Source organism: Arvicanthis niloticus, chromosome X, assembly GCF_011762505.2.
Source record: "Arvicanthis niloticus isolate mArvNil1 chromosome X, mArvNil1.pat.X, whole genome shotgun sequence".
NCBI lineage: Eukaryota > Metazoa > Chordata > Mammalia > Rodentia > Muridae > Arvicanthis > Arvicanthis niloticus.
In genome coordinates this window covers 26,366,879-26,386,584 of record NC_047679.1, presented here as the reverse complement: position 1 = coordinate 26,386,584, position 19,706 = coordinate 26,366,879, and the positions used below count along the sequence as shown (strand labels likewise).

Genomic DNA, 19,706 nt, shown 5'->3' with positions numbered 1-19,706 from the left:
GGAAAGTTTAACACTATGTTCAAGTTTATCACAAAAGCCCACTTTCAAAGCTGTGCAACATTCAGCAACAAGGTCCCCTGGTGGCCTCTCACAACCCTTTTTCAGGCTCTACTGTGAAGGCTTCACCCTTCTTACACCTGATGTGAACTAAACATCCACTCTAAACACAAGGCAGCTATGGGTGTGCTGTTGGCCCCTTGTTTCAAGTATTGCTGATATGATTGGAGGAGAAAGCTCGGACTAAAAATCTCACCCTTTAATTTTCTAATGTGGGACATTCTAAAGCAAACAGCAAGGGAGCCTGTGGGATCAGGCCTGGAGGAGTAGGAATGCTACAGCACTCAGTGAGCCAAGAACTTCAGTAACTCAGCATATATTTGGAAGTTAGAAAAAGAGTCCAGTAGGGGAGATCTGAGAATTTCCTTGAGACTTTCTAAGTCCCCCCCCCCAACCCATAAAGCCACATCTAAGGTGGGATTGCTACCTTTGGATCAGAAACTCAAGATTCTGAAGGCAGAGCCAAAGGAATAAACTCTCCATTGGTGGGCACAAGCCATGTTCCATCCCCAGCACTCTACTTTGCCTCTTGCCCTTCTGAGGAAAGGTACTATTTGCCTGGATTTTATATCACACCTTGACTGTCTTGGTCCCCAGGGCTTTAGAGAAGGCAATGTCAGATCCAAACCCAGCCCAGTAATCACAGAGCTCATCATTCTGCTTCCTCCACTCCTCCCCAAGGAAGTGAAGCATTCTGAAAATCCAGAAGATTCTCCTTCTCACAGAAGAGCTGAACAGTGTCATAAAGATTTGTGTCAAGGTCCAATTATGTGCAGTGTGCAAGAAGCCCCCCATCTGTGAAGCAAAGAGCCTAGAAGAAGAATGGGAGAGGCTTTCAAGTCAATTGGGTTTCCTCCATTTTAGACACCCAAATTTCCCATTAATGATCGGTGATAATATTTTATATTACATAAAACTAGATATATTTTTATATTACATATAAATATTTTTTATATTACATAAAAGGTTTTTGCTGGACCCAGATCAGAAAGTGGAGAGACAGCAAGAATAGTCACTGTCACAACCTTGAAATATCTATCTGAGACAAGGAGAACACTCTATAAAATGCAGATTGGAAAGTTTTTAACCCAACAAAAAATGTGCATGTATATTCATTAAAAGATGAGAATTAATATGTTCACAGCACCATTATTCTAAATAGCCCAAGATAGATAATATCCAAAAGGTAGAATGAGTAGATAAATCATATAATATTCACATAGAAGGTTATAGTGAAGATAATAAGTGGACTACAACTACAGGCAACAATATAAATAGATCATCAAATATAATCATGAGGGAGAAATCCAGAAGTGCAAATAGCATACTACATGATTCCAAACCAGGTCAAAGCAATGATTTCTATCGAAAGTCAGGATAATGGCTACCTATGACTAGAAAGGAAAATTGGCAAGATTTCTAGAGAGCTGCAGATGCACCCCTTCTTCTTCTAGATGATAGTTTCAGAGGTACATCCACTTTACAAAAACTCATGGAACCCTATACTTGCAATTTGTATACATTTTTATAGGTATGTTTATATAGGGATGGGAGAGGGGAGGAAAGAAGAAAGAGAAAGAGAGGGGGAGGGAATAAAAGAAAGTCTCTTGTTTTTTATCGCAATCCAAAGAATTCTCTAGCAACTTTTCTCTAGAAACAGGAACTCTGCTAAAGATCTTTATTTCCACATGCTTGCTCAAGGAAAGCTTTCACATAGCTTCTTGTCACATGCAAGCTCTCTTTATGTCTGTGAGGAAAAAAAAAAGAATGCCCAACTGTTTAGTGCTTGTTTTATTCAAGGGGGACAAAACCCACCAGATACATAGCTGCAATTTTGCCATTTGTGTCTTTTCAAGAAAACTGATAAATGGTTTCTTATGTTGGTTAGGGTCAGCTAACTATTGTGACAAATGTCTCTTAAATCTCGAAATGAAAGTTTACTTCTCTCTCCCCCCAAATCTAATCAGGGCTGACAGCTTTTTATGCAGTGGTAGAGAGACCAAGGTCTTTCTGAGTGGTAGATCCAGCATATCTTAAGGCCTCAGCATTCTCTGATAATTCTCCTGCAAATGGGCAAATAAATCATGTTCTAGTCACATAAAGAAATATAGTGAAGATAATAAATAAACTACAACTACATGCAACAATATAAATGGATTGTCAAATATAATCATAAGAGAAAAATCTAGATATGAAAATAGAATGCTATGTGATTCCAAAGCCAGTCAAAGCAATAATGGAAGTCCAGGTATTGTTTATAGGCTTTTTATATGATCCTTTCAGATGTGAAGCGGTGGTTTTCCTACATTTTATTGGATCTGTTACATAATCACACCTACTTGTGTACCCAAGAAGAAAATAGAAAAAGTGAACACCTAGCCTTTCCCTAACATACCAGACCTATGTTCTCCCATCTCTACAACCTCTCATGCCTGAAACTGGATTATAGAGGAGAAAGGACAGGGCATTATGGGAGAAGATTCAGACAGAAAACATGGATATCTGCACCCTGTACTGTATCAAAAATGTTACACATCCACACCCTAACCTCCTTGTGGCCATGACCAAAAACACATTTGCTGAGAATGAGTGCATAATGGCAGCCAGATAAATTGTTCTTCTAAGTGCCACACAAAAGGCAAGACAAGAGTTTCACTAGCCAAGCCAAACAAGGGCATAGCATTTTTAATCCCCATTTTCTCCACATATCCAGTTGACCAGAATCAGAATATGTATACTAGCTGAGGAGACACAGAGGAGCTAGGTTTTATCAATTTCTATGTCTACTTCCTTTTCCCAAGTTCCTTGATAATAATAATAATAATAAATCTATAAAAATCATGCCACCTGTAGCATAAACACATTAACCCTTTCCATGTATATAATGTGTATACCACAACTGCTAGCACCACCCATGGGTTAATTCACTACATTTTCACACTCTATGAGATCAATATTATTACTGTCCCCATTTCACCAGTTAGGAAATTGAAGCACACAGATTAAGTCCAAGACCACTCAGCTGGTAAGTGCTGACACTACAAGAATCAAAGATAATCCAGAATAGGATACAAGCATGTAATCCTGATAAAAAATCCCAGTCCCTCAGGAAACCTATACATGTGTAATTGTGTGTGTGTGTGTGTGTGTGTGTGTGTGTGTGTGTGTTTATACCTGAGTATATGTAGGAGCACCATGTGCTTGTAAGAGTCCATAGAAGTCAAAAGAGGGTGTCAGATCCTCTGGAGCTACAAGAAATTGTGCTGGGCATCCAACCTGAATACTTAGCTTAGAGCAGCAAACAAATTCTACAGCTCCTGCGAACCAATATTAAACCTAAGTTTCACATATTGTAAGGTTTGATTCACTGAGGCTGATCAGGACACACCACATCTTCCTCCTCTCTCTCTCTCTCTCTCTCTCTCTCTCTCTCTCTCTCTCTCTCTCTCCCTCTCTCCACCCACCTCTCTCTCTCTCTCACACACACACACACATACACATACACACACACAGAGCAACTTGGAAAGAAAAACAAGCCTATGTTGAGAAGTAAATAAAGGTACTTCATATAGATTTTTGTTTTGTTTTTAAATTTTCCACTCATATTAAACGTTCATTAAACCACTGCCTTACTAGATTAATTAAGAAAACCTAAAAAGTACTTTAAACTTACATTTACAGGACAATAATATAAATAACCTGCTCCCTTCATTGTTTCTCCTGAAATGTCTGTGTAGGTGAACCCTCCTCTCATTATCACTTTCCACTGTATAAACAGCTTAAGAGAGATGTTAGAGAACATAAAACAAAGGGTTAAATTAAAGCCACACAAGAGACAAAATTATGCAATACATTTTTTTCTTTATACAGTTGGATTAGTTTTAATTAGCAAAATCTAAAATTTTGCCAGATGAGCACTAGGTGATATCTGATACCTGATAGGGCCCCAACATTTCTCTGCTCTCACACCAAAGGTATTTAACTCAAATAGTATTCTTTGGAAACACTCCAGGTCCCCCTCTCTCCAAATCCCATCTTAGTTTGCCACCTGTCCCCCTCAACCCACAAACACATTATCACAAACTTCAAAACTCATTTTCTCATGTTGGTAAAACAACAACCAAAAAAATTCCCTTGACGTCATCTCAAAGGGTTTTCTGTGTTATTTACTCCCACAGCTCTTCCTCCTCTCACTTAATCTCTAGACTCAAATGCTCAATAAACATGCACCATCTTGCAAAGGGGTGGCCAAGGGGTGGGCTGAAATGGCAGAATTCAGGTGCCAGATTAAAAGTGGAAATACAGCTTTAGTTCCATTACTAAACTATAAATACAGGCTCGAGGAACAGAGTCCACATGCAGGCTGGAGAAAAATGTAAATATTGAGACTGTATTCTTAGGAACAGTATGTTTCAGTGGCTGTCATCTGCTCTCATAGTTATTAGCTCTCCTCTCTCAGATGTCTGGCATGAACAACAACAGCAGCAACAGCAGCAGCAGCAGCAGCAGCAGCAAAAAAGAGTAACTGATCTATAGAATAAATCCAAATGTGTTTAAATAGAGTCATCAGATTCTAAACGCCTTTTCTCGCCCTCGGTAAGAGTTGAGAACATTGGAATAAGCTTAAAAGTGCAGTTACAAACCAGTAAATTTTTGCAGCTTGAAAAATGGGTCAAAAGCAAGAGATCTTTTTAACGTTTTTTGAAAAATTTTTTTTAGCTTTATCTTAAAAACAATCTCAGTTCTAAGTTATTCTTCAGGCCTCTGAAGCCAGGTTCTTACCCGTGTTTGAAGCAAGTTCTGCTTCTTCATAAAATCCAGCGGCAAGATATCATATAAAAAGCCTCAGACCAAAAGCAAGGAAAGACCACTGCTGCATTTCATCTTGGAAGTCTGAACCTTCTTGAGACCGCAGAAGATTCTATGGAGTGATTTTTCCCCCTGTGGCCAAATTCACATGGCATCCACAGTTAGAATTATATGCCAGGCCAGCTAACTTCCAACCCTTCTTTTCTATATCAAAGAAATATTAAGAACCTGTATGAGGAGAATGGTCTTTGTCTAATTGTGATACAAAATTAGATTTATTAATAGCAGTTAAAAGTCATCATTTCACATTTGAGATAGGTACATATTACTGCTTATAACTTATACCAAGTGGTCTCACCCTAGACAAATAACTACAGGCAACTAATGACAATTTGGAGGAGGATTAGCCTCTCCCAGCAATGAGCCCCCATATTGGTTGTCCAGTGCAGAAGGTCGGCTTGAAACCATATACACATAAACAACAAAAATAGACTCAGCAGAGCATATGTGCATATATACTTCTATACATATATGTCTATAAATACATTTATATATACATACATAACAATAATAATTAAAGACAAAGGCTATCAACATGGGAGTGGAAGGCATGGAAAGAGTTTGAGGAAGGGTAGTTTGGAGGGGCTGGAGGAAGGAAAAGGAGGGGTGGAAGTAATGGAATTCTATTTTAACAAAAAGCATCTTTTATAGGACATATTCATTAAAACAACTTCCTTTTTTTTTTCAAGACAACTACTAATATTATTCAACAGAACTCTAGGAGAAGTGCCTACTTCCCCAGAGCACTGACTTTATGAACCACATTGGACCTCTATGTGAGAATCTACTCTCCTTGAAAGAACATGGGTTCCTGGAGAGTGAGTCTCATAAAGGAAGAGAAGAGGGCCTTCCTCTCCTTTTCTATTTCTGCCTTTCTGTATGGGTTGGATTGCCCAGTCCTACCCATGAAGCAAAAGTGCCAATAGCTCTACAGTGGATCCAAACGCTTTTCAGTGCTTTCATGAAACCACTCCCTGCTCTTACCCAGATTACTGCTGTCACCCACCTATTTAGTTTCCCTGATGCTACTCTCCCTGTCTCTTAAAAGTCTCTCCATACAATAACCCACATGATTCTTTTCAAGTCTAAGTTAGTCACATTGCTCCTGCCTTAAAAGCCTTTAAGGATTGCCACTACACTCAGAACAAAAGGCTTATGAACAAAAATGTCTCTGTCATTGCAAAGGCCTACCAGACTCTATGCTATCTCTCTCCATCTCACCAGGCCAGTCTCCTCTCACTCCCCTCCCCATCTCTTCTAAATCCACCTCTCTGACTTCCTTGCCTCCCTGTCATCATTGAATCATGCATGACTTGTGTTTACCTCAGGGCTTTGTGCACGCTATGGTTTTTCTTTGCCAACAGAATCTTTCTCCATCAATGTGCATAATTAACTCCTGTACCTCTTTTCCAATATTTGCTCAGATGAAGCTTCTTCAGTGAGGCCCACCAGAATACCCTACTGAACATGACTGATCGTCCTAGCCCCACACAGTTGATTGTTCTCCTTCAACGCCCTCTAACAGGCTTTAAAATTCCCTCATATACACTGCTCGTTTGCATTTATCTCTCTCCTTTGGAACACAGGCTTATAGTTGCTTTTTGTTTGCTTATCAGACATAAGTGTCTAAAATAGTGTCTGATGTATAGCAAATGAATGAAAGTGGATGATAAGATAATCATGATTTTTAGCATGTCTATACAAATAACAAAAAAAAAAAAAGGCCACTTAAAAAAAAAAAACTGAATTTCTATCTGGCCACACCGAGAATCAGAATCACCTGATCAGCCAGCGACATCCTTCTCCTGACCTTGTATTTCACATATTCAAAGGCTTCTGCCTACTTGGGAAGAGTGATATATACTTTCTACTCTGTCTGATGCAGTTGTACTATCATCAACAAAAGAGCTGATCCACCAGGCACAGTTCTCAATACTCGTTTTAACATCTCTCAATAAAACGATGCAGTCTCCACTGTTATCTCCACTCCACAGCAGATGGAAAGTCCTTCTATACTGAGACAGTAGGAACAGTGTCAGAACCTGCATAGTCCCACTTCAGAATCCATCCATACTCCTCACCACAAAGGTTCCCACTTTCCTGGCTCACCAGACACTCACCAGCCTCCCTCAAACTGAGCTTAAGGATACTCCAAGGGTCCTGAATTCTCAACATTGTCTTAGGAAACAAAGAACAAGGACATAAGGCCCTCATCAAGCACCCTGAAAGAAAGGAAGAGACCAAATTGTAATGCTCGGCTTTTCACAAACAAGGTACTCTTGAGCCTGAGAAATAAGCTGCAGTTCCTCATTAGTCCCCTTGCAGTCTTACAATGCTGTCATTTCATAGCCAAGATGACAACGCTGGTTTGTCAAAACAAACTATTTATCTACTATACACAAAAAATGAAAATGGCCCTTCTGATTGCTATTAATAGGTCCAATTTCAGCCATATTAACCTTATTTCCTTTTTGAATAGGGCTATTAGACCAGGAGATCAAAGGAATACTATAGACATATGGTATCTTGATTTCAGCAAACCATTTGACAGTTGCTGATAATGATAGATCTCATGGGCAGGGTGGAGAAATGTGGTCAGAATGGAAAGCAGGGGCAGGGGGTACATTTGTGGCTTCTGTAACAATGGTACCCGAGGAATGTTGATTAATAGATGTCAACTTAGAAGGACATTGCTAGTACTGCCTGCCAGTGAGCTCTGGTCATGAGTCTATCTGAGCAATAATTTTATCAGAGATGTGGGTGATGTCATAGAACTATGTTTATAGTGTCTGCAAAGAATAAACTGCTGTGGGCAGTAGCTGACGCATTGAATCAAGATATTAAACCATCACCACTGATTGGAAATGAAAGAGCAAAGCAAGCAAGATTCAGTTTAACAACGACAACAGAACAGTATCACAAAATTTAAGTTCAAAATATCAAATATATATATATATATATATATATATATATATATATATATATATAAAACCAAGGAAATCTCGTTTAAAAATCTACCACCATAAAGAAGGGAATTTACTGGGGCATAAGAGCAATAATTAATCAACAGCACCATGTGATGGCTAAAATAAAGGCCATCTTAGTCCTTGTATGACAGTCATAGAAATAGAAGAAATTTGTTTCATCACATTTTGTGCCTGTGACAGATGGCAACCAGGAAACAGGACTAGAAAACTTCACTGGGAGATCTAAGTAAGTAACTGAAGTTATCTAACCTGAGATGAAGAACGTTTAGGACAAACCATAGCAATGAACCTACAGCTACTTCAAGAGACTGGAAAATAGATTAAAAGTAGATGCTACACAGCTTCAGTACCAAAACTAGGACAAAAAGCTATCATTACAAAAAAAAAAAAAATGTGATCTTCCAGCCTCAGCCTCCTGAAAGCTGGATTACAGACATGTTCCACCATGTCTGGCAAGTTGTTTACTCTTGGCTTATTTCTCTTTGAGGACCTTAGACACTTAGCAATTAAGTAATTTTTCAGAATTTAGATGCCCACATCTACAGATAATTTGCTTAGTAAACTTAAACCTCCACATTCTCATTAATGACTGAGAGATGAACATTAAAGGAGAGACAGAAACTGACCATGTCTGTCTTAGTTGTTCATAAAGATGTACTACACAGGGTCTCTGCACTTTGGACTTACAGTCCAGTGGAGTACTAATTGAAATGTTGTTTCAAAAAATTTCAAACCTAGCATGAAGTTCTTACATTCAAAACTCATGCCAACCTCATTAATTTTATTTTGATATAGTTCATAAAGAATTATTGATGCAAAAATCATGTTCAATAAGTTTCCTGGTTTTTACTTTGTGCTAGTCACACCCTTGTTATAATAAGTAGAATGGTAGACAAAACGTTGAGTTCCATGATTTTTTGTGTGTTTATCATGTGTGTGTGTATTTGTGTGGGTACTGAGGTATGTGTGCATGTATGCATATGTGTGTATGTGTAAATACAAGTATCAGCATGTGTGTGGAGGCCAGAGGTCAAGCTCAGGTGTGGTTCTTCAAGAGGCATCATTTTGTTCTATTGAGACGGTTTCTCTCATAGGACTGAAACTCACATAATAAGGTAGGCTGGTTGGCTCCTATCTATACCATCCTAATGCTAAGCTCATAATCATATGCCGTCATACTCAGCCTTTTATATGGGTTCTAGGGATTGAATTTGGGTCCTCTGGCTTGCATGGTGAGCACTCAACCCACTGAGATCTCTTTCCAGCCTTGCCCCATGATTTTTTTTTACTGGTATTAAAGGAAATTAAAGCAAAATTAAGCAGCAACCCAAAATTCTAACTCTTGTTTAAAATTCTCACTGATTCTAGAACTTCAAAAGGTCAGTCCTCATGACTGATGGGATAATGTAAGACAACAGGGTGACTTCATATGTCACCAGTGATTAAGGTAAATTAAAAGCTCTAAGATTGAAGACATTTTAGACAGCCTGCATGGTTGTTTCACTTCACTTCTGACATACTCAGAAAAGGCCTCTTCAATTTTTTTCTACCTATCAGTCCATCAGAATCCCAAATATTTCCTAAATAAAATAGTTCAGCAATTTTTATTTAAAAACTGAGCCCAGGGTCTGGTATGGTGGTACACACCTGTCACACTAGCACCCCAGCAACAGATTCAAGACGATTAGGAATTCAAGGTCATTCTCCTCTGAATCATGGAGAGTTTGAAACCAAACTAAACTACATAAAACTCTATCCCAGTAAACAATATAAGCTAGCAAAGGATATAAAAGCAGGCAGAATTCTGAGTTCAAGGCCAGCCTTGTCTACTTAAGTGAATTAATTCTAGAACAGCCAGGGCTATGTAGACAGACATTGTCTCCAAAGCAAACCAAAAATGTCCAACCCAGTACAATGGAAAATGTGTTGTTGTGTTGTTTAGTGGTTATTAGGAAATTACAGCCATGAACTTTTTAACCTTTGAGAAATTGTCATCTTCTCCATCATTCTGTGACAGGTTTAAAAGCAGCTTTGAATGGAGCAGTTGGGAACTCTCATTGCCTCAGAGAAACTTACTTAGCAGAGACAGGAAGAAAGGAAACTTAACCACAGCTAATAAGAAGACACAAGAAGACACAGTAGACCAGCTAAAGAGGATTAGAATGAGGTAGGATAGACAGAATGAGAAGAAAAACATTATCATAACAAACTCATGATTAGTGCTACCACACCAATCCCGAATAATTCCTCCCCCAAATTGTATTAACTTCTCTAGCTCTTTCAGGATTTAGCAATTTCCATATCTTCTCTGACTGAAACCATGCTTCTTAAATAGGGAGTCTAGATATCCTAGGACAGTGGTTCTCAACCTCCCTAATGCTGAGACCTTTTAATGCAGCCCCTGATGTTGTGGTGACTCCCAACCATAATTTATTTTGCTACTTCATAACTATAATTTTGCTACTGTTATGAATCTTAATGTAAAGATTTGATATTCAGGATATCTGATATGTGATCCTCAATGGAGTGTTGAGCTGCAGGTTGAGAACCACTGTCCTAGGAACATCATTGACCCATTCCACATGGCCATAACCAGCATATTCAGAGGCTGGCTGGTTGAGGAACCATTGGAATATGCTTTGTCCACATAGACTTGAGTTTCTTCTCTGCTCCTTCTCACTGCCAAAGCACTACAGAACTCCCATCCCAATAGCTTCCAACTGTGGTACAGTCACTAGTAATAGTAGCTATTTCCAGACCCATTGCAGAACATTCTAGCAAGGACCAGAGATGTATCTAATCTATAATTCTGTATATAATATTTAAAGGTAAAAAGATGAAATGCACCAGCCCTAAAGTTTGCCCTTGTCATTTAAAGATCCAACAGATTTAGCCCAGAATGATGCACAGTGATACATGGGTGAGGCTTTGAGTTCAGTCTCTCACACTACAAAGAGAAAAGGATCCAGCAGATTGTCCTGGTCTAGGCTTCCTGAGATACTTCTCAACCAAGTAGTTTTAATTGAAGATACAGAAGTGAGAAAGTGATAATGGAGAGAAAGAGTAGCCAATAATAACTATGGGTAACTATTGCTCAGTTCTACTTGGGAACAGTATGGAACATGCTGGAGGCTTCTCCCATTCAACGAGCAAGGAAGCTACACCTGGAGTCTTTTTTTTTTTTAATTGATGCCTCTGGGACATTAACTGGATGGCCCTTCTGGCTTTCTTTCCCTATATGGAAGGGAAAACCTGTTCCACTTGCTAAACCAAGAATGTCTCAGGCAGAGTATGCAGTAAGACGCCTTTTGTAGGAGAGGTATGGAGATTAAATAAGATAATGCATGCAGAGTACTTAGAGCAGAGGCTGACGAATAGCAAGACTCAGAACTGATAGCTAAAAAATAGACTGAGAGCCAGTGATATAGCTCAGAAGGTAAAGGTGCTTGCTGCCAAGCCTGATGGCCTGAGTTTCATGCAAGATCCTCACATGGTGGAAGAAGAGGACTGCAAATTGTCCTCTGAGCTTCATGTGTACTCTGAGGCACCCATGCACACATGGTCACAAACAAATAATGGTAAGTTTAGAATAATAACTATGCATCTATATGCAGAAAACAATCTTGTCTCCTGCCTCACACCGTTTATAAAAATACATTCCAAGACAGGTGTGGTGGCATGTGCCTTTAATCTCAGCACTCTGGAGGGTGAAGCAGGGAGAACTCTCTGTGAGTTAGAGGCCAGCCTATTCTACATAGCAAGTTCCAGGACAGCAAGGACTACCTATATAGAGAGACTATGTATCAAACAAACAAACAAACAAAAATCCATACTATATGAATAATATGTCTAAACCGCCAAGGCAAAATAAACTTTAGAATTCAGGAGAATTTCTTCATGGTCCAAGGGTCCATGAAGAATTAGTTTAAGAATAAACAAAAGAGAAACAAGAAGCTTGCTACAAAGGAAAAAAACCTTGATAAACTGGACAACAAAAAAAACCCACAAACTTCTGCTCATCAAATTATAACACTAAGAACATCAAATGCAAGCCCCTAGAAGAGATGACGTTTTGTAGTACGTAGAAATGATCAGTGACTCGTTCACAAAATACACTTAAAAATATTCACAAAAGACAGTAAGAAAGAGGAACCAAACAACTTTATTTAAAATGGAGTAAAAGAAAATAAAATGAGTGGAGGGCGAGGAAAGGTCTTGAACTGGCAATTCAGAAAAAGGGAGGTCCAAATTGGATTTTAAACACAAGCAAAGTTCATTTCCCAAGCTATTCAAAATGCAACGTAGAATTACTATTCAGTTTTATCACACTTATTGTCAGTGTAGCTGTTATTTAAAAAAAAAAAAAAAATCAGTGCTCCTGAGGATGCAGAGCAACTGGAACTCCTGGGAGTGTAAAGTGATACAAGCAGCTAGAAAAACTGTCAGGTGGCACATATTAAAAGGCAAGTGTATCACTCCTTGAACCAGCAATTCCACTTTTAAATGCATACCAACCAGTGGGATATAAATATGTTCACCAAAGGGCATGTAAAGTGGCTGGAGAAATAACTCAGTTGGTAGAGTGCTTGCCTAGCAGGAACTAAACCCTGGGATTGATCCTGGCATTGCATAAAGCCAGGTGTAGTAGTAGCTTTAATCCCAGCTGCAGAGGTGGAGTGAGAGAAGGTTCAGGAAATTCAAGTCATCCTCAGCTGCACAGAGTTCCAGGCTAGCCTAGGGTATATGATTCCTTGTTTCAAAAACTAAAAATACAGAAGGCATATAGCAAAAAGACAACAAAAAAACCCCAAAAAACAAACAAACAAACAAAAACCATTCATGATAGTGTTAAAATTAAGACAAATGTCCATCATCAAGAGAATGAATCATCAAATTATGGTAGATATCCACAATTTCACTCGGCAATGACAATGAACAATCTATTATATATGCAAACAACATGGAAGACCCTTACCAGTGTAACGCTGGATGAATAATGTAGACAGTAAAAGGTGTATGTGTGCACACCTACAGAGAGTCCCTGGGGAGATGGTCAGTGACCGGTAGAGAGCACAGCAATGTTTTTGTCTCTCGAGCTGAGTAGTTTTTCCTTGAGTTACCTATTTCGTGAAAATTCACCAACACGCACACTTAGAAGCTGCATGCCTCTTTTAAAACACAGGTATGTCACGCAGCAGTGCAAATTTTACCTAAAAACTCAGTAGTAACTAAATGTTAATAGCAGTATCCAAAAAGGCCAACAACCAGAAATGTCTAAGGCTGAACAGTTTGGCATGGAGTCCCATGAAGTAATTCCAAAGCCTCAGGTGTTAGTGACTGAAAAGCTGGACTTGCTTCAAGTTTATGACCATAAATCTCAGAAGGCTCTCCACACAGCCAACTAATCCCACTACACTTTCTTACTGCATCCATGGTCCCCTGAGACAGCTTATTAACACCTTACCTCCTCTCCTTGGGTTGCCAACACCCTCTCAGCTGATGAGCTCACCACTTACCTCATGGAGAAAATAGATGTCATTTTTTTAAATGGCGAGGGGAAACACCCAGCTCCACCTCCACCTCTGTCAGTCCACCAGCTCACCTGCCTCTGCCTGGATCTGTCACTTTCCCTTCAAATGGTATTTTTAATCTTACCCCATCACTGCATCTCAGACTTCATAACTGTTCAGAGTTCCTTCCCTGCACCAATTTCCTCCTGTTCTTGGAAAACCAAGCATGCACAATATGTTGATCCCTTAGAAGTTTTCCTTCGATACTGCCCTCTGCTCCAGGTCTATATTTCCCTTCAAAGCAGAACTCCTTACAAGAGTCATCAGTCACTGCCGTTTCCTCTTCCACTCATCCGGTTCTATCTCTACCCACTTATACACATGCTAAGCATGTATTTTGCTCCCCCGCAACACACACACTGTTTTAATACCTTCTTCTTGCTACCACCGTATCACCTTGGCCTGATTTGTAGTCTAGATTTTTATTCCTCAGCACTGACACCAAACCCAGGGCTTTGCACACGCTAAACATATGTTCTACCACTGATTTAGATGTAGCACTTACTGATGTTTTGCTTGCTTTTTTGAAGCAGGATCTGTGCGTCTCTCTGTCTCTCTTTGTCTCTGTCTCTGTCTCTGTCTCTGTCTCTCTCTGTCTCTCTCTCTCTCTCTCTCTCTCTCTCTCTCTCTCTCTCTCTGTGTGTGTGTGTGTGTGTGTGTGTGTGTGTGTGTAGTCCATACTCAAGATTTCCTGCCTCTGCTTCCCAAGGGCTACAATTTACACCTCTGAGAACCACCATATCCAATTTTTCTAGACTAATTGTTCATTTTAATTCTTCCTTTTTTCCTATGAAACTCAAAGTTTGGCTCCCTTGGGCTCTAGTACTAATTTCCTCCCTTCTGTGAAATTCAAGCATCCCTAACAATTAGTACCTTTCTGCAAGTACCACTCTCCTTTTCCCTAGTGTCTCCTTTGTCCCTAGTCTCAGGGCTTCACATGCCTTCTTTTATCTTTCTGTCTCACATCTTCATCTCCAGCTTGGGCCTTTCTCTTACGATCTCAACTCACACATCTAACTCAGCACTTTCAACACTCACCAGACACCTCAAACTTAATAGGCTTCAAATAGAAAACTATAGATTGCATTCACTTCAGAATAAAATGTCCACTCTCCCAGTAGTAGCCTTCTGTGTTTCTGTAAATGTCATCACCCTCTATGAATTATCTAAGCAAAGGAAACTACAAGTCTGACATCTAAATGACTTTCTCTCATACCCTGTGCCCAATCTACTTGGTAAGTCCTATCAGTTATATTTCCAAAATGAATTTAGATCTGACCACTTCTTTATTTCTAGTCCTCAGGACTAGTTGCACTATCTTACCAGCACAAACTTGCCTCAAAGGTGACTTCCGTGAAATGTATATCAGATCAGGCCATTCATCAAAATGTTCCCTACCATGAGTCAGGGCAACAGGAAGCAGTTCTCTCAGGAGAGAACAGGAAGAGTGTGAGGCATGGTGATCTGGGTAGGAAAACTAAATGGGGGTATAGAGGCACAGACAACCAAGGGGAGGAAATCTTCTCCCTTTGAAAATACTCCCAGGCTGGAGCAGGCTTAAAGGGAGATTCATAATGTAGTTGATACCAGTAGGGTCTAATCAGCCCTTCTGCCCTCTCAAGAGAACCCCTGCAGACGCTCATGTGTACGCCTCAGGCTTCTCCTATCTATGTGACTCCCAGGTGCACGCTAATCGTAAACTGGGGCTGGCTCTAGAAGCCAGATAATTCTTGCTCAGGTGCTACTTTCCTTCTAGCAAGAGAGAACCAGTACAGAGATTCCAATCTCTTCACCCTCCCCTCCCCCAAGCAAAGCACATCTGAGATGATATGTGAGTCAAAGGTCTTCAGCTAGTTTAACTCAAAAGGGTCTGTGGTAATCACTGTCTCATGACTATCAGCTTCTATCCCTCCTGTTTGACTTTCCTACTCACTCCATGTGACTCCTGGGATCCACCCTCAAAATACTAGCATGGAAATCTTTGTCTGGGGCTCTGAATTCTGGGAAAGTCAAACTAAGATGCAAACTAGTGTGCCTTTACTCCTGAAGGTTATGAGCCAAGCAAGGACAATACCATCCTACTTTTAAATGGATGAGAGGAGAGAGAAATCAGGATACCAAACATTAAGACATTTGGTTCAGTGGATGAAGGCACTTGAGGAGCAAGCCTGGGTGACCTGAGTTTCATCCCTAGAACCTACATAGTGTTAGGAGAGAGATGACTCCACAAAGTTGTCCTCTGACTTCCATGTGCCTTACCCATCACCATGCACATCCACAATAATAATTAATAAAACAAATTAGAAGAAAGAAAAGTATTTTAGACAATCTATTTTATAAGACCTTTCCTGTGGTCCCATCTTTATTTACTTATTCACATACAAATATACATTAATAGAGTATATATTCACCAAATTCACCAACACACTAATGACCCACCTATCTCCATCTTCCATTCATTTATACTCCAATGATGAAAATGACTTGAAGAGGCTATTAAAGTCAAGATTTGTAACTACCCACTGGCACCACTAACAGGAAGGATGCTGAGGAGAATACATTCTACTTTGGCAGTGTAAATTTTGTTTAAGAAGTCTGTCTGTGTCACATGTGCACGTGGAAAATGTATGCACCATTCAACTGTCTGCAGAACTTCCCTCCAGTTCTTTTGAAGTCACCACTCCAACAGAACTACCCAAATATCAGCGATGTTGAAAGTGAAGGGCCTGTCCCTGCTGCGTGGTTTGGGGTAAAAAGGAGGCAGAATTAAAGCACTCATTTCCAGTCCCAAAAGTAAAATACGATTTGGCCTAGGGCAATCCTAATTCTTTCCAGAACTCATCCCCGGAATTGCCCTTTTAAACAACTACTCATTAACCCAACTCCAGGTCTTTTATAGCTGCGAAAACTGATCGGGCACATCATTTATTCATTATGCTTATTATTATTGTTATTGTAGAAAAGCAGTGAATTCCTGGGGCGGGGTTCAAACGGTTCTTCTAGGGAGGAAGGAGTTGAGGGAATGGAATGCCCAGGCCTGCAGGACAGGCCAAGAAGCTGCCCAACAGAGGTACAGGGAAATCTCCCTGAGAAGCATGCTGTTGAAGCTCCTCTGTCTGGCTCACTCAGTGACCACCTCACACCAAAGCAGCTGCTGCAGCAACAGAAAAGGCTTCTTATGTAAGTCAGAACCGCTGACATCACCTTCCCTCAGAGTATCTCAGCTGAACTAGGAACCAAAGGACCCACACACTTGTCCACAGCCTGGGTCATTTTCTAAGTGTGTCTGTCGCTGCCAGATTTGGGGTGTCAGGTTTGGGAGGCCATGCACCAGGTGGGAGGACTGCATGCCCCTTAGAGAGTAGTTAACCAAGACTACTTATCAGGAGGCCTACGGTGTTGCAAGAGTAAAGTCAATGTGCAGCAAAGATGTCCAGAGGTCTCCTAGATCTCCTTCCTTGCTCTCCCACTGCAACCTGACTGGCTGGACTGGCTCACACCTAAGTCTGGATTTGTGCAACAAGGCACTAAGACGGAGGAAGAAGAGCCTGCGGGGTGCTCAGAAGACAGTCCAAAGAGGCATTCATTAAGAGCCCTAGGTAACTAACCCAGGACAGAAAAAACACTCAGGGATCCCCTTTATCTCCCCAAGGTCCAGGCAATTCCTTCCTTCCAGTCCCTCACCAAGGCCTTTCCTGGTCCCAGGGTTCTCAGTAGAGCACAGTGGAGTTCATTCTAGGCAGCCAGCCAATGATGCTGGACTAGGTCACACACCTTCCAAAGGCACCAGTCCTGGGCACCCGAGGCCACAGCAAGTGTGACAAAGCACCTTGTCTCCCACAGACACCTTAAAAGGACACCCACTACTTTGAAACCCCCAAAGGTACAAACTGGTGGTGGGCTCCTGGAAGCTACAGGAGTTGCACCCTCTCCTTCTTTCCAAGGACATTAAAGGCATGTTTATCCCAGTGGTAAATGACAGACCTTCTCTCTATCTCCTGCCCCCCCCCCCCGTAAATGTTTCCTACCTGCCCGTTCTCAACGCCAGGGGTGTCTATGAGTTCAGAAGCTGCCCTTTTAACTTTCTGCCCTACATGCCTACATCCCTGCATCGGTCAGGGGGCCACCCCAGCTATTCAACCCGGGAGGACTGGGGTGGATCTCGGGGCAGAAGAGGAGAGGGAAGGCAAGAGTAAGGTGCAAGTTGCAGCAGGCACGGCGCCTCGGGGCTGGGATTGTGGCGAGTGGGGACAGTAAAGAGGGTGAGGCGCTGGAGCCTAGCACCCTAGAGGATGGACGGCGCTGGTACTCACGCACTGCCTCCTGTTTCGGGTCCAAGGTGCTGAGGACGCGCTGCACGCTACCAAGCTTGCCCTGCAGCGCCCAGACACGGCGGTGAGTAAGCTGGATGTCGCTCTCGAGCTCCTGGAAGAGGCTGCACGCGTGCCGGGCCACGTCTGAGAGCTGCCGGAGGACCCTGGCCAGCGCAGCGTTGCTGACCGCGCACAGGTCTAGCATGAGCAGCACAGCCTCGGTTGCAGCCTCGGACGCCTCGCCTGTGGCCGATGCTGCCTCCGGGACCCCAGCCACGCGCTCCTCCCCGGCCTCGCGCGCTTCACCGGGTGTCTGTTGATCCTGCTCGGCCGGCGCCGGCAAAGACGGCGGCAGAGGTGGCGGCAATGGGAGAGGCGCAGGGGGCACACGGGGAGGCTCATCTGGCTCCGGTGCCTCGGCCTCTTCCCGCCGGCCAGGCGGCTGCAGAGGCGGCGGCGGCTCAACGCTGCCTCCACTCGTGTCCTCATCTGGGCCAGGCGCCGGGCGCCGCTGCCGGCAAAGCCACTGCGGCTCCACGATCCGCTTGGCGAAAGGCATCCCGCGCAGCCGGGCCGCGACTTTCCGTTCTCCTCTGAGCGTCCCTTGTGAGCTAGGGACCTGGCGCGCCCACCTGAGCAAGGAGAGGGCAGGAGTCCGGCAAGGAGCGATCCGGGCAGTCCAGAGACGCTGAGGGCTCCTCTGCTCACCTGGGCTCCTCCTCTTGCCCACCCTCTCCTTCACAGCTTAGTCTGACCTGTCCTCCTCCGGGGAGCACGGCTGTCTAGGAAAGATGACAAGCGCTGGGCACAGAAATCTCGAGGTGTGCTTGGGTCCTCCTCACTTCCTCCCAACCGGGGTCAACCGGCTCAGCTCCATCGCTCTTGAGCCCGTTGCCGCCGCCCTGGTCACTGCCGCCGCCGGTATAAATGGGCGTGTGTGCGTGTGTGTGTGTGTGTGTGTGTGTGTGTGTGTGTGTGTGTGTGAATGTGTGTGTGATCGTGCGTGTGTATATGTGTGTCCGCGTGTGTGTGTGCGTATAGGTGGGTGGGTGGGTGGGTGTGAGTGTGTGCGCGCGCCTCAGTTTGAAAGTACCCCGGCGCAGGCCTCTCCCCGCGCGCCCCTCGGCCGCTCCGGGGAGCGATTGCGCCTGGGATCTCTCTCCCTTTCTGGGCGGGGAGGAGATTTCGGAAAGGCGCTCTGAAAACCCGGACAGAGGAATCCGCCTCCAGCCCTGGCTCAGGAGGCGGCGCGGGGGCGGCAGGGCGGACGCTGGGCGGGGGAGGCCAGGGCGAGAGGGGCGCAGCGCCCTGTGCGGCCGCTGGGAGTCACTGGTGGCCGGACCGCGCCTGGTGCGTTCCACCTCCGGCACTTTCTCAAACACGTCTCAGAGGTTAGAATTGAGACTATGAACGTGGTGGGGGCGGGGAGTCCTCAAGTTGGAGTGGAGGTGCTGGTAGCCAGCTCAGAGGGAGGAAAGTATTGGGGATGCTGTTGATTCGTGTTGGAGCAAGTCGTTTCTAGCTCTGTCAAGTCTTTGGGTTCTTAGAGGGGAAATCTGGGCTGCTCCTTAAAGTGCCCCCAGGCGCCGCGTTCACAGAGACAGCTGGGAAGGGTGACGCAGCATGGGTGCATTCCCACATGGCCAGAGTGGCCAGACAGTTGTTTATACCATTTTTCTGGTATCCTGTTCTGGTCTGCTTTGAGAGCCGCCTTCTACAGAACATCATGACTGAGACCCAAATTACTAGTGAGCAAACCCCCCAGAAAGTCACTTGCAAAATTCATTGCACATTAAGTGAAATGAATCGGATTACCTCCTTGTCGCCCTACTGTGTTAATCCAACACTATGTTTTTTAAGTTTCCCATGGGAGAGATGATGACGCACAGAAGAATGGAAAGTTTTCCCCT

At 42.9% G+C, this 19,706-nt stretch overlaps 1 protein-coding gene across 1 annotated transcript in view; it reads right to left on the bottom strand.

Moving 5' to 3' along the window:
• Nhs (NHS actin remodeling regulator) overlaps positions 1–18,867 on the bottom strand; it is a 329,212-nt gene extending 310,345 nt beyond the window's left edge. The window contains 1 exon segment of the mRNA XM_034486366.2: positions 17,797–18,867. Within this exon segment, the coding sequence (XP_034342257.1) occupies positions 17,797–18,355 (559 nt within the window). The 5' untranslated portion in view covers positions 18,356–18,867.
• Between the last annotated feature and the right edge of the window lie 839 nt (positions 18,868–19,706).